Below are 12,402 nucleotides of genomic sequence, written 5' to 3' on the forward strand. Positions count from 1 at the left end.
TTGCTGACGTCAGGCGGAGGAGCAGAAGTTCCCCGCATGTATTTCATCATGCCGTTGGGTACAGTTGGAGATGTCTATTTACTATTAATCGGAGGAGTAGGATGGCTTCAATTTTATCAAAGGATTGATCAGGCCAGATTTTAGTGTCATCGTTGCTCACGTAGATCAGATTCTCGAGTAACTGCGTAGCTGGCTACCTCCGGCAACTGAGGATCAGTTATGCCAAGTATTGAACAATACCGCTGTGCAGACAGAGACATAAGAAAGGAGAGTCGACAGCAATCCAGCAATTCACGAGTCGATTTCCGAACAGGACGAGCAACCCATGGACCTTCCTCAACCACCGAGAGACCGCTTCCCCCGACCCTTCGTCTGATCCTCGTGGCCCGACAGCTGACTGGGAATTAGTCGTCTTCGTCTTCGTCTTCGTCTTCGTCTTCGTCATTGTCATTTTCATCGCTCTCATCATTTTTATCATCCGCTGCAACCAATGCATCAAATGCCTCGCAATCGTTGCATAGGCATTTCTTCGCCCAGGGGTTGACCCATTCGTCATCGTTCTTGGCCTCGACAGTATCGCTGACCTCTTGGATCTCGCGTTTCGACAAGTTGCGAAACTCAGAGATGATGTGGGAGTTGGCAACATTATATATTGTCCACAGATCCATCATGACCTCAAAGTCGACTTTCTTTCCCTGACCCCGAGGGCCCGTGTACACACTCAGATAGCATCCCTCGCGACCGCCGTCCAGCACGGATGCCCTGAACCTGTCTAGTTCGGCGAGTGTGTTGTACGGGTGATGCCAGTCATCAGCCATTTTAAGACGATCGTCCATCAACTTGATCCAGTAGCCCCAATCTTCGCTCCAGCCATATTCGATTCTAATGTGCTGGTCGGCTCGATCATCCAATTCGTACCACCACTCTTCCTTCCATCTTGTGTTTATCAGAGATAGCTCATGACTTGTAGACGGGTGATGGTAAACTTACTTCTTTGAAGTCATGATGAACCTTGCGTGTTTGCAGTGGATGTCAAGACTGTGGATGAGTAGAGAAAGAAGAAAGGGGAAGATGAGTGGGAATTTATATTCAGGTAGAATCCCATGCATTCACACGTAGCATGAAGAATTTGCACATAAGAGAAGATTCCGGGCTCTGGTATAGAGTGACCGCGGGTCTGTCCATAGTGACCGGCCAGTAGAACGTCACAGTCTCCTTGTTAGTCTCTCAAGAAGCGGAGACTCACACAGTGCAGTGTGAATATAATGTTAAAGAAAAGACTCCAACAACTGTCTTCGCAGAGATCGTGGAATCACTTGAGAGAAAGGCACAGACAGAGAATATGTGTCATATTTGGACGCGTCCTCGAGCTAGGAGATGGGCGGCTTTCTCCAACATGCACCTTCAAATGTCCGAGAAGAGAGATAATACGACACTCCGTCAAAGGTTGATGTTCCAGTGAATCTTCGCGGAACCGGTTCCAGTTTCAGACATTGTGGGCGCCGTATAGAGACTCGTGCCGCAGGTTCTATATGGCTGCAATAGACATGGCACCCTGTCGAGCGATGCTATAGCTATCGAGACTTCACTTCTGGGAGTTATTGAGAGCTTGGATGCGAGACAGCAAAGCCGTCATATGAGAACTTCGTCAGATCGACTTCTTGTCAGCTGTCCGACTCGTCAATATTTTCACTGAAAGATCTTCCGGCATGTGTTTGTCCTTTTGAGGGATGAGGATCATAGAGGTGCGTAGAAACAAGGCCGGGATGAATTTCTGTTTATGGTTATTGTCCCACTCCCGGATCGGATGTGGCGCTCATTGGCTAACAACACTCTCTTGCTCACCCAAAGGGGTAGATGCACCCACCGGAACACTGTCCTCCAACTATATAACCACCCGCCAGCATATCGAAATCAGCCGACCACTGAGCTCCAATTCATTGAAGATTTCATCGTCCTGCGCGTCAAAATGACCTCCAACACTATTACTGTTTCCCTTCCTCAACTGGCAAAAATGATCGACCACTCTCTCCTCCATCCTACAATGACCGATGCCGATATCCTCGCGGGGCTCAAAATTGCCCGAGAGCACAAAGTGGCTACTGCCTGTGTTAAACCCTACTGCATTCCTCTTGCCGTCAAAGAATTGGCCGGGACAGATGTCCTAGTCTGCCCCGTTATCGGATTCCCGCATGGGAACAGCACCACCGAGATTAAGGTGGCCGAAGCAATCGCGGCGGTCAAAGCAGGGGGCGCCGAGATTGATATGGTTGTCAATGTTGGTAAAGTCCTTGGCGGCGATTGGGAGTATGTGACCGAGGAGATTCGGCGGATCAACGATGCCGTCAAGGCTGAAGGCGCTCTGCTAAAGGTCATTTTCGAGAATGATTATTTGAAAGACGACCATATTGCTCGGCTTTGTGAGATCTGCACAAATCTGGATGTTGCATTTGTCAAGACTTCGACCGGATACGGATTCGTGAAGCAGGCGGACGGGTCGTATAACTACAAGGGCGCGACGGTGAGGCATCTCAGGCTGATGCGGGAGAAGGCTGGTGAGAAGGTGCAGATCAAGGCTGCTGGCGGCGTCAGGACCTTGGACGACTTGCTGCATGTAATGAGCCTGGGTGTCACTCGGATTGGCGCCACAGCTACCGTGGCTATTTTGGAGGAGGCGAGGAAGCGCGGCATCGGGAATGAGCCTGTTGAAGTATCTTTCAAGCCGATGAAGGGGGCTGGGGAAACCGGCGGATACTAGTAACGATCCTGTATTTTATTGAAGCTCCTTGATCCCGTATGCAGCTAAGATTCCGCGCGCATTGGCTCATCACAATCATGACATAACTACCGGACCCTGGGAGAAATGCATTTGTATTTGACCCCTAAACATCAAATCCAGTATCTTGGTGTACCAGGAGTAGAGTTTGACAAGTCCGAAAGAGCACCAAACCGTCAGTGACATTGAGATACTTTCAATCATATCGTGGTAGGGTATCCGGCCCCCAAATCCACGTTTGTTCCAGCATTGAAGATCCTTCGTCATCTAGTGTCCGGACGTGCGACGTGTCAGTGACCAATAGGTCAGGATCAGCCCAAGAGCTGTTAAGATATGTTGAGAGCACTGGACCCGTTCAGTTTGTGACAGTACGAATCGAATATCTGCTTGACTCACCCTGGTCGAAGTCATGGAGCGCCTCCGACACAGAAGCGTCCTCCATATACTGAAAATGCGCGAAGTTGCCGACACTGTTACGTTCTGGCGTTGCTTCCCGGGTCTCTGTTTCTTGGGTGTCTCGAGAATCTGACATGGTTAATTGTCGGTCCGTCGGCATGACGGCCTCAGCAGCATCGTGAGGCAACGTCCTCGTACGCTGGCCGCTTGAAGATGGCTCTGGAAAAAGGGTACCTGTTTGGAGGGCACTGACATCGCCATCTACGCCACTGTGTTGCTCTGGCCATCGTATAGGCTTCGAAACATCGAGCATCATGCTCAGCTCTTTGTCCAGTACGAGTTTCGTCAGCCGCTGAAGAATATCCAGGCCCTGCGTGGCTAGTAGGGATCGAGTTTTTAATTTCGCTTGAATGGACATGAGTCGATGCAGCCCAACTTTGGCTTCTTGAGCCTGCGGTGTAAGCGGCTCAATACTGCCTAGAATCCCAAGAGCAACTCCCGCGGTGAACGTATGAATGCTAACAAAGGCAGCGGCATAGGTTTCAGAGACAAGCTCGAGAATCGGGCTGTTCGCGAGTTCCGATAGGCTCATACCTGCATCATGGCAGGCTTTCATCGATCTTAAAAAAGGATTTTCTTGAATGTCAAAATGAGACGTATCATCCAGCTTGTCGTCAGCTTTGGTCACGAGCTTGTACGACAGAAGCGGCCTGTGAACTAGAATCATGGTGTTTTCATAGGCAAGCTCAAGTGCTAACGCCTGAAGGTGATAGATATGATTGTCGAATCGAACCCCCGATGCGCCGATGTCTCGATCAAATTCTTCCAGTGATGAATAGCTCACGCTGGTAGAAGCAACCGTCTCCCACCGTAGTTTGGGAGGGATTTCAGCTCGCCAGTCCCGAATCCTTGCATCCAGCTTCGCTACCCTCATAACGACCGCGCGTAACCTCGAGCCAGACTCACCAGGAGCCCTGTTGTTGTTCACTAAACCGGGTCCAACCCCATAGAGCTCGCTGAGGACCGACTTTGTAAGCACCGATAATTTGGACATGTAATACTTGTAGGACAAAAGCGTGGTCTCGCATCTCAGCGGTTCATCAAATGATACAGGTGATGGAGCATTCCGCAGCTTTGCCGACGGATTCAATGGCTCAACATCACAGTCTGCATCTCCAATGCTGTGAGGGTAACCGTAAGACATCGAGCAGAACGTCTCTATCTCGTAGATCGCCCACCAGCAACGCTTCCTCGTTTCGTTCTGGTTACGCTCAACGGGAGTTAATGGCAAAGTGGCATGTTCTTTCTTGCGATGCAGGTTGAGCGACTGGGCAACCCGAAGGCCACAGCCGCAGACCGGCCATGCTAGCCGAGGAGCACCGTGGAAGAGATAGTATGTTCCTAATAGGACGCACGTTTGAACCACTTCCAACGACCCAACCGAGATAATATCCAGCAAACTGGATTTGATGGCTTTAAGAATGCGTTTCTTGAGCGTCTCAGGTTCGACCTCGTAGCGAGCTAGGAGACGTTGCCGATAGGGCCCAGCATAGTGCGCTCCAATAGCAAGGACCATCAAAAAAGTGCTGAGAAATCCTAGATCGTTGCAAACTTCGCTGGCGCCATCTAATTGTGTTCTATACAGGAGTGGCCAGTTCTGACGAAAGTCATTCTGTTGAAAGATGAGCATAAACCAGTGGACTCGGTCGAAATAGGTATCGACGAGTAGCTCAGAAGCTTCATAAAGCGGCAACAGTGACCTGAGCTCCGTCAGAGCTGGTGGCGAGGACATGGGACGTAGTGTCCGCCTTCTTGTCCGTGTACCGTAAAGTGGACGGGCACCTGGCTCAACGGCTTCCTTATGCCTGGTTTCGGGATTTTCACCGACAATGTCCTGCATGGCGCCTCCAGGAATGGCGTCCATTATCGGATCACGGGGAGTTGCGACATTGTGTAATTGAAATGCCTGTTTCTTTTTATCAGCAACCTCAGTTGTTTGATATGAACAGGGTCTCTCACGCCATTAACTAAAGCCAGGGTCGAGCTTGAGTTCCATATCGGATGGCTAGCCTTCTTAAGACGCTCATCCGTAGAAGAACCAGCATCTGTTGGTTCATCTGGAGCAAGATCTGTTCCTGTATGGCAAATCTGGGCTTGTTCTGAAGAGTTTCCACTCGCATCAGGAAGCGCTCTCCGCGGTCGTTTAGAATGTGGTTCGCCGCTAGACAGCTGGCGATGTTGGTAGACTCTCCACCGGCTGGTCGTGGCTGGGAGACAATCAGCCCCGGCTCTGGAGCACAGTGTGCAAGGACGGTTCACATCACACTAGAGAATACGCCTTAGTTCAATTTTGACGACAGAGGAGGCATAATGACCTTCAATTTCTGGCGGCGACATCTTTGGCACGCGGTCGGCACCTTTCTTGGAGTCCTCACGGAGACCATTGAGACTTCATTCTCCATTTCATCCAGTCATCAGAAAAATAGGTGGATCAAGTATGGAGCTGTCATATTTCAGTTCTCTTGTGTAACAGGACCATAACACGCACTCGGGGAGGATGGATGGATGGAGAGAGCCAAGTTCCCTGTGGGGGATAAACGTCGATGTTCACGCTTATCGGGTTTGGTGCCTGAGGTGTCAGTCGGTCTATGTCCCATCCCCAGTCTAACGCTTCAATTTGCTGAAACTGGACCAACTTTCTATGAATGGTTGTATGAATTCAGTGATTTCATCCTCTGATATAGTAATTAATTTCTGTTAATATGCAGCCACCTAAATTAGGAATGTGGTTGCAGGTGCACCACGAGAACTTCTTGTTCGCTTATCCATCACTAAGGATATATTATCGCGGATGCTTGAATGACATTGAAATCAGTTCCAGGTATGAAAAGTAGCTTTTTTTCAGGGCAGATCTAGATAGTCATCCAATCTAATAACTCCTCGGTAATTGTAACACCTTTTCACTCACATAATTCAATATCATCTCCCGACTCACCGGGGCAATCCGAGGGACCAGACATTCCCTCAGATACCGCTCAACATCATACTCCATCGCATAACCCATTCCTCCATGCGTCAGAACAGCTCTTTCACACGCCGTGAATGCTGCCTCAGCAGCAATATACTTGGCGCTGTTACAAGCCACTCCGACCGAATGGAAGGGAATCGAGCTATCCGTCCGCGAGGCATCATACAACCGCGCAGCATGGTAAGTCGCCAACTTGGCCGCTTCTAGCTTCATATAGGCATCTGCCAGCGGATGCGCGATACCCTGATTCTGTCCGATGGGACGTCCGAATACAACGCGATCGTTCGCGTACTCCGTCGCGCGCTCGAGCGCTGCATAGCCCAGACCTAACGCTTCACCGGCCAGCAAACAGCGTTCCGCGTTCATCCCGTGGAGGATGATCTTGAACCCTTCATTTTCTTCTCCTACCAGCGTTTTTGCGGGGATCTGGTAATGGTCGAAGAAGACCTCGTTGGCGTCGACAGCGCGACCGCCCATTTTCTTGATCTTGCGCATGTCCAAACCAGGTTTGTCGCGGTCAAGGTCAATGCAGAACATTGATAAACCGTGTGTAGATCGCTTTATTTCTTCGACGGGGGTCGTACGCGCGAGCAGGATCATCTTGGACGCGACTTGTGCACAGGTAATCCAGATCTTTTGCCCGGTGACCGAGTAGTAATCACCTGAAGCGTTTTTGGTGGCGGTGGTTTTGAGCTTCAAGGTCTCTAGGCCTGTGTTAGGCTCTGTGACGCCGAAGCAGGTCCGCCATGTCCCATTGATGATTTTGGGAATCGTCTCCTCGAGCTGCTCCTTGGTGCCGAATTTGGCCAGCGGTTGTGTGGCATACACGTTGGCATGGATGGCCTGCGCACCGGCCATTCCTGCACCAGATTGAGTAATGGTCTGCATCATCATTGTAGCTTCTGAGATTCCTGTTCAGTGTCAGTATCGCGGTATATGACTAGGTTGAAACATGGATATACTGACCCAGTCCAGCACCTCCCAATCGCTCCGGCAAAGCAATTCCTAACCATCCATCCTTGGCTAGCGCGGCATGGAACTCTTTGGGATCGCGCTCATTCTGATCACATTCCTGCCAGTAGGTGTTGGGAAATTTAGAAGTGATCGCTGAGATGGCGTCGCGGACAGTGAGTTGTTCTTCAGTGAAGCCCGTCAGTTCCATCAGTGGCTGACGCGCCGAGGTTGAGAAACGCGATCGGATGAGCGGCCATTGCAGTCGGACAGCTAGTGTCCTATGATGAACTGCTCTCCTGACCCTATGCGACATTTTTGATCATTGACATATAAGTTTTTGTTCTTCGAGCAGAGAAATGGCATATAAAGCATGCGAGAAAATCAGGCCGTTTAACCGTCATAGCCGTTATCCGGCATGTAACCGCGAACCCCGCACATCCCTGATGTCGATCATTTGGAGACTTGGAGTTCGGTTATCATCTAGATTTCCTTACGTGGAGTAATAAATAGATCCATGCCTCTAAAAATGAATATTGCAGGAAATTTGACGCATAATGGCTCTTGTTCGACCCTCTGTCCGGGCTCTGCCGCGACAATTGCTGATCATCCACCGCAACTCGTCAACAAGCACCTCCGTGACCCAGAACAACGTCAAACGACAACAAAAGAAAGGCCCCTTGTCCGGCATTACAGTAGTCAGTCTTGAGCAGGCCATTGCAGCACCATTTTGTACCCGCCAACTGGCTGATCTCGGCGCTCGCGTCATCAAAATCGAACGCCCCGAGGTAGGCGACTTTGCCCGAAACTATGACACCCGCGTCAACGGCCTCTCTTCACACTTTGTCTGGACCAACCGATCCAAGGAAAGTTTGGCGCTCGATGTCAAGAATGCCCGCGACCATCGCATACTCATGCGACTGCTCTCCCGCGCAGATGTCTTAGTCCAGAACCTCGCCCCAGGAGCAAGCGCCCGACTAGGCCTGTCATTCGCAGACTTATCCGAAAAGCATCCATCTCTGATCGTCTGCAACATCTCTGGCTACGGGCCGGACGGACCTTACCGCGACAAGAAAGCATACGATCTCCTCATTCAAAGCGAAGCGGGTCTCCTCTCCGTCACGGGGACCGCCACCGAGCCAGCAAAAGTTGGTATCTCGATTGCGGACATCTGCGCGGGCAGCTACGCATACTCAAATATCCTTGCTGCCTTGTTCGAGCGGGAAAGAGACCCCGAGCGCCGTGGACGCAATATTGACATCTCCATGCTGGAGAGTATGGTCGAGTGGATGGGATTTCCCATGTACTACACCTACGGGGACCAGCCGGGCCCAACACCTGCAGGTGCGTCGCATGCGGCGATCTATCCGTATGGGCTATTTGAAACAGGCAAGGGGACGGTCATGCTGGGGATTCAGAATGAGCGGGAGTGGGCTAAGTTTTGCGAGATGGTGCTGGAGAAGCCGGAGATGACGACGGATGAGCGCTTCTGTAATAATTCCTTGCGGGTGAAGAATCGCGATGCATTGAGGGAAACGATTTGTAAAGTATTTGCAGCTTACTCTGCTGAGGGGGTATTACGGCGCCTGGATGAGGCGGGTATTGCGAATGCCATTGTGAACGATATGCAAGGCGTATGGAACCATCCGCAATTGAGAGCCAGGCAGCGCTGGACGCAGATACAGACGTCTGCAGGGGCTGTGCCAGCGCTGTTTCCTCCAGGAATGGGGCCCGATGGGTTTGAAGCTCAAATGGGTGCAGTGCCGGAGATTGGACAGCATAACGAGGCCATATTGGCTGAATTGGGGATGGATACAGACATAGGATAAAGGGCTTTGATAGGTAGCATCTTATGGAGCATGTGTTGGGGATTCCGTACAACTATTCTTCTGCCTCTCGTTGTCCATCGATATGACCACAAACGTGCTGCCTGAGAGTATTCCGCTTCTTATTGGGCGCTTCGAAAAGCAGATGCGACAGGGATTCTCGGTATCGTTTAGTAGTCGCCAACCATCACCAAACTATTCAAGGTTGATATGGAGAAGCCGACAAGTCAGACAAACTGGGTGAAAGTCCATCTCATGGATTAATATAAATCATGATGTACATTTCATCCTTTGTCACCTTGTTCCAGCAAGTAGAGCAACCCAGCAGATCTTCTAAATCAAATTTGTCTTACCATGAGAATCCTGTTCCTGCTTGTCTCTTCCATCATAGTTGGAATCCTCGGATCGAAATATCGCAGAAATCGCAGAGAAAACCAGGCAAAGGAAGGCAATCATTATACCACTTACGATTATTCTACTTCCTCTGTCCCGGCACAGCCTCCCCCATACAAAGCATGAGTGCATTTTCCGTCGCTCAACTCGCCATCTACTCGGTTCTCGTATGTCCAGCGTTGTATCTGACGCTGTGTCATCGTCGGAGAGGGGTGTTAGGCTGGGGCTATCTGATGGCGTTTTGTATACTGCGGATTACCGGCGGTGCCCTCTCGATTCACAGTAGCGGCTCCGGGGCAAAGATTATTTCAAGCGTTGGGATCTCGCCCATGCTGCTTGCTTTAGATGGAATACTGCATGAAGCGTGCGCTATTATCTTAGGAGAACAACATGACATTACTGACTTATCTGAGCAGAAGGCTGTACCGCAATCGAAACTTGAACAAACGTTTAGAATACGCATTTATAGCCTTCGTCCATGTGGTCGTTGCCACCGGAGTTGCCATGGTTGGCACAGGAGCCGGCGGCCTGGCTGGGAAGAATCCAAAAGCGAGCGATCAGACCAATCTCGACATTGGAATGGCGTTGCTCGAGGCCTGTTGGGCAATATTGACCGTCTGGGCTCTGTGGACATTGCAGGATTGCAGTGAGAAGACGATTCCAGGGGTGATGGAAGGCAACATGGTACACTTTACCCTAACACAAGAGAATTCTGCAAGTCAGTGTGCCATCATCAGTGCTAATGCCGTGAATGCCAGCTCCTCCGCGGCGTGCTCTTAGCGACGGCGTTTGTCGGTATACGGGCTACGTACGGACTGATCGCGGAGTCAACCCAGAAACGAAACCTGAATCCGGTGACTGGCTCCCTAGCCATTCGTACTATCCTTGGTCTTCTACCGGAGCTCATTTCAACTTTGATCTTGATGTTCGTTGGCTTTCGTACACGACATATCGGTGGATATAACCGCCGAATGGTGCAGACAGGCGAGACATAAACGGAGGCATGCTGGATTGGATGGAGGAAGAGAGACGAGAAGGGGTCGGGTAACACGTTCAGTGATGTAGGATGTGGCCTCTCTGAGTGAAAGAAAGGCTCTTCTTTGCTTTGTTCATGCTTACTGGGTTGATTTTGTTGAGTCCTGCTCGGCACGTAATACGGAAAGATCGCTTTCAACCCGGGATTGAACCGATTATACCCATCCACGACACTGAGGAGAAAGTCTTTACTAATTTGACTTATATTTTCCTGAATCCGTAGAAATAAAAGGTGCGAGATGCAACCGAGGAAATGGGAGGTATCTCTTAAGAGTACCTAAATGATGCAACAGGCAAGAGCCCAATCAGGGAAATAGTACTGCCTGCAAGCTGAGGTGGGGGTTGACGCCTCAATTCGCGCCGCTCGCTTTCTTTTCTCTCCCCTTCCACTGGATCAGTCCTGTTCCTCCCTGGATCATCTGGATATTAAATCGGTCCATGAGCCTTGATTGTACACAATGTACCTAAGAATCCCAGCAGATTTACCCTTGCACAGTGCTTCAGGTACCTTAGAGCAGGGGGGATCGGCTATGACCCAAACACTTAGAGAAGCAACAACGACTGATGGCTCTCAAGATCAAGAAAATCCAGCCAGTCATGTATACAAGAAGAGCGGCCCGCGACTGGCCCACCGAAAATCCCGAAACGGATGCCAGCGATGCCGCGCTCGTAGGGTAAAGGTTAGTATGTTGGAAACGTGATATTTTTCTCTGCCGGTCGGACTGATACCACGCCAGTGTGATGAAGCGCATCCAGTATGCCGAGACTGTCATAGACATGGGGTGGCCTGCCTCTATGACAGGTCAGAAGGCCAACGTCCTACCGCTCAAACTGAACCGCAACGCAGCTCCGCACCTTCTCCTTCTTCCCATCCCTCGCAGATAGCATTGGCTGGCAATCATGAAGCTGCTACAGCGGCTGCAACCACAGAATTATGCAGTCCCCCACGGTGGGAAGGTGGATATCATGCGTACACGGAGCTGCGTCTCCTGCATCATTTCACCATAGGAACTAGCCTCACCTTGCCTGGAGCCCATCTCCAGAGCATTAAAGACTGCTGGTCAATTGAGGTTCCCAAACTAGCCTTTGTCTACAAACCACTGCTGTATGCCATTTTTGCAATCTCTGCCCTGCATCTTTACAGGAGCAAGTCAAACGAGACGGCCTTGATCGGAGTTCGAGCAGTCTATCTAGAGCGGGCTTTGCGAGACCACAGAGTGTGCGTGGGAAATATAGATACAATGATTGCCGACGCAGCGTGCTTTACATGCATTCTCTTACTTATCGACGCGTTTACGTCTTTGCAGGATCGTCCTCTTGACCCATACAGACCGCCGATGGAATGGATGCAATTGGTCAGAGGCTCGGTATCGGTATTCGATGCTGCGCTCAGCGCCATTCAAGGGAGCGAAACAGCTAGAATCTTTTCTATCATTCATTCGGCGCCTTCATTAACGGACCCGAGCTTTACCGTTGGCACATGCGGTTGCGGCCATTTCTCCTATTTGCTGCCATCCGAAGACTTTGGTGCGGGGGACGGCAAACAATTACGGCCCCCGAAACTGGAGGTATACAGGTCGACAGTGGCTTACATCAACTCCATTTGGCTCGCTATAGAAGCACGGGAGCATCCGGCAATGATATGTCGACGTCTCATGGTGTTTCCCTTGGTTGTTTCCCAAGAATTCCTTCAGTTACTCCAGGAGATGGAGGGCCGTGCTCTGGTAATTCTAGCTCATTACTTTGCGCTTTCGGCTACATTGACCGATATCTGGTGGATCGGTCACACTGCACATAGGGAAGTTCTCGCCATTGAGAAAATGGTCAATGGGCAATGGGTAACCTCAATGTCATGGCCTCTCACGACAGTTGCTTCGCATTGCAGAATATGTACAAAAAGCTAATCATGGACCCGTTCGATCACCTCTGTAGTGCCCCCTTCAATAACTGCACTTTCGATTACGGGCATATTCTAAGGCACTAACGGCCGGCTCTGC

The 12,402-nt window shown here is 50.5% G+C and overlaps 7 protein-coding genes across 7 annotated transcripts, besides 1 other annotated feature; 4 read left to right on the forward strand and 3 right to left on the reverse strand.

The window, feature by feature from the left end:
- Positions 1-404: 404 nt before the first annotated feature.
- NFIA_027760 (uncharacterized protein) lies at positions 405-1,004 on the reverse strand (the record flags this gene model as incomplete). Its single annotated transcript, XM_001261598.1, has 2 exons — positions 405-936; positions 991-1,004. The coding sequence occupies 2 exons, from the start codon at positions 1,002-1,004 to the stop codon at positions 405-407; spliced, it is 546 nt and encodes a 181-aa protein (XP_001261599.1).
- Positions 409-442: a microsatellite.
- A 965-nt stretch (positions 1,005-1,969) lies between the features above and the next one.
- NFIA_027770 (2-deoxyribose-5-phosphate aldolase) lies at positions 1,970-2,758 on the forward strand (the record flags this gene model as incomplete). The annotated part of the gene is made up of 1 exon (XM_001261599.1): positions 1,970-2,758. The coding sequence occupies one exon, from the start codon at positions 1,970-1,972 to the stop codon at positions 2,756-2,758; it is 789 nt and encodes a 262-aa protein (XP_001261600.1).
- Positions 2,759-3,043: 285 nt separating this feature from the next.
- NFIA_027780 (transcription factor domain-containing protein) lies at positions 3,044-5,096 on the reverse strand (the record flags this gene model as incomplete). The annotated part of the gene is made up of 2 exons (XM_001261600.1): positions 3,044-3,099; positions 3,173-5,096. 2 exons carry the CDS (start codon positions 5,094-5,096, stop codon positions 3,044-3,046), a joined length of 1,980 nt encoding a protein of 659 aa, XP_001261601.1.
- Positions 5,097-6,101: 1,005 nt separating this feature from the next.
- Positions 6,102-7,467, reverse strand: NFIA_027790 (acyl-CoA dehydrogenase family protein; the record flags this gene model as incomplete). Its single annotated transcript, XM_001261601.1, has 2 exons — positions 6,102-7,111; positions 7,167-7,467. 2 exons carry the CDS (start codon positions 7,465-7,467, stop codon positions 6,102-6,104), a joined length of 1,311 nt encoding a protein of 436 aa, XP_001261602.1.
- A 241-nt stretch (positions 7,468-7,708) lies between these two features.
- NFIA_027800 (CaiB/BaiF CoA transferase family protein) lies at positions 7,709-8,980 on the forward strand (the record flags this gene model as incomplete). The annotated part of the gene is made up of 1 exon (XM_001261602.1): positions 7,709-8,980. The coding sequence occupies one exon, from the start codon at positions 7,709-7,711 to the stop codon at positions 8,978-8,980; it is 1,272 nt and encodes a 423-aa protein (XP_001261603.1).
- Positions 8,981-9,492: 512 nt separating this feature from the next.
- On the forward strand, positions 9,493-10,365 carry NFIA_027810 (uncharacterized protein; the record flags this gene model as incomplete). Its single annotated transcript, XM_001261603.1, has 3 exons — positions 9,493-9,734; positions 9,787-10,054; positions 10,129-10,365. 3 exons carry the CDS (start codon positions 9,493-9,495, stop codon positions 10,363-10,365), a joined length of 747 nt encoding a protein of 248 aa, XP_001261604.1.
- Positions 10,366-10,935: 570 nt separating this feature from the next.
- NFIA_027820 (Zn(II)2Cys6 transcription factor domain-containing protein) lies at positions 10,936-12,309 on the forward strand (the record flags this gene model as incomplete). Its single annotated transcript, XM_001261604.1, has 2 exons — positions 10,936-11,085; positions 11,143-12,309. The coding sequence occupies 2 exons, from the start codon at positions 10,936-10,938 to the stop codon at positions 12,307-12,309; spliced, it is 1,317 nt and encodes a 438-aa protein (XP_001261605.1).
- Positions 12,310-12,402: the final 93 nt, after the last annotated feature.

Source organism: Aspergillus fischeri, genomic scaffold, assembly GCF_000149645.3.
Source record: "Aspergillus fischeri NRRL 181 1099437636263 genomic scaffold, whole genome shotgun sequence".
NCBI lineage: Eukaryota > Fungi > Ascomycota > Eurotiomycetes > Eurotiales > Aspergillaceae > Aspergillus > Aspergillus fischeri.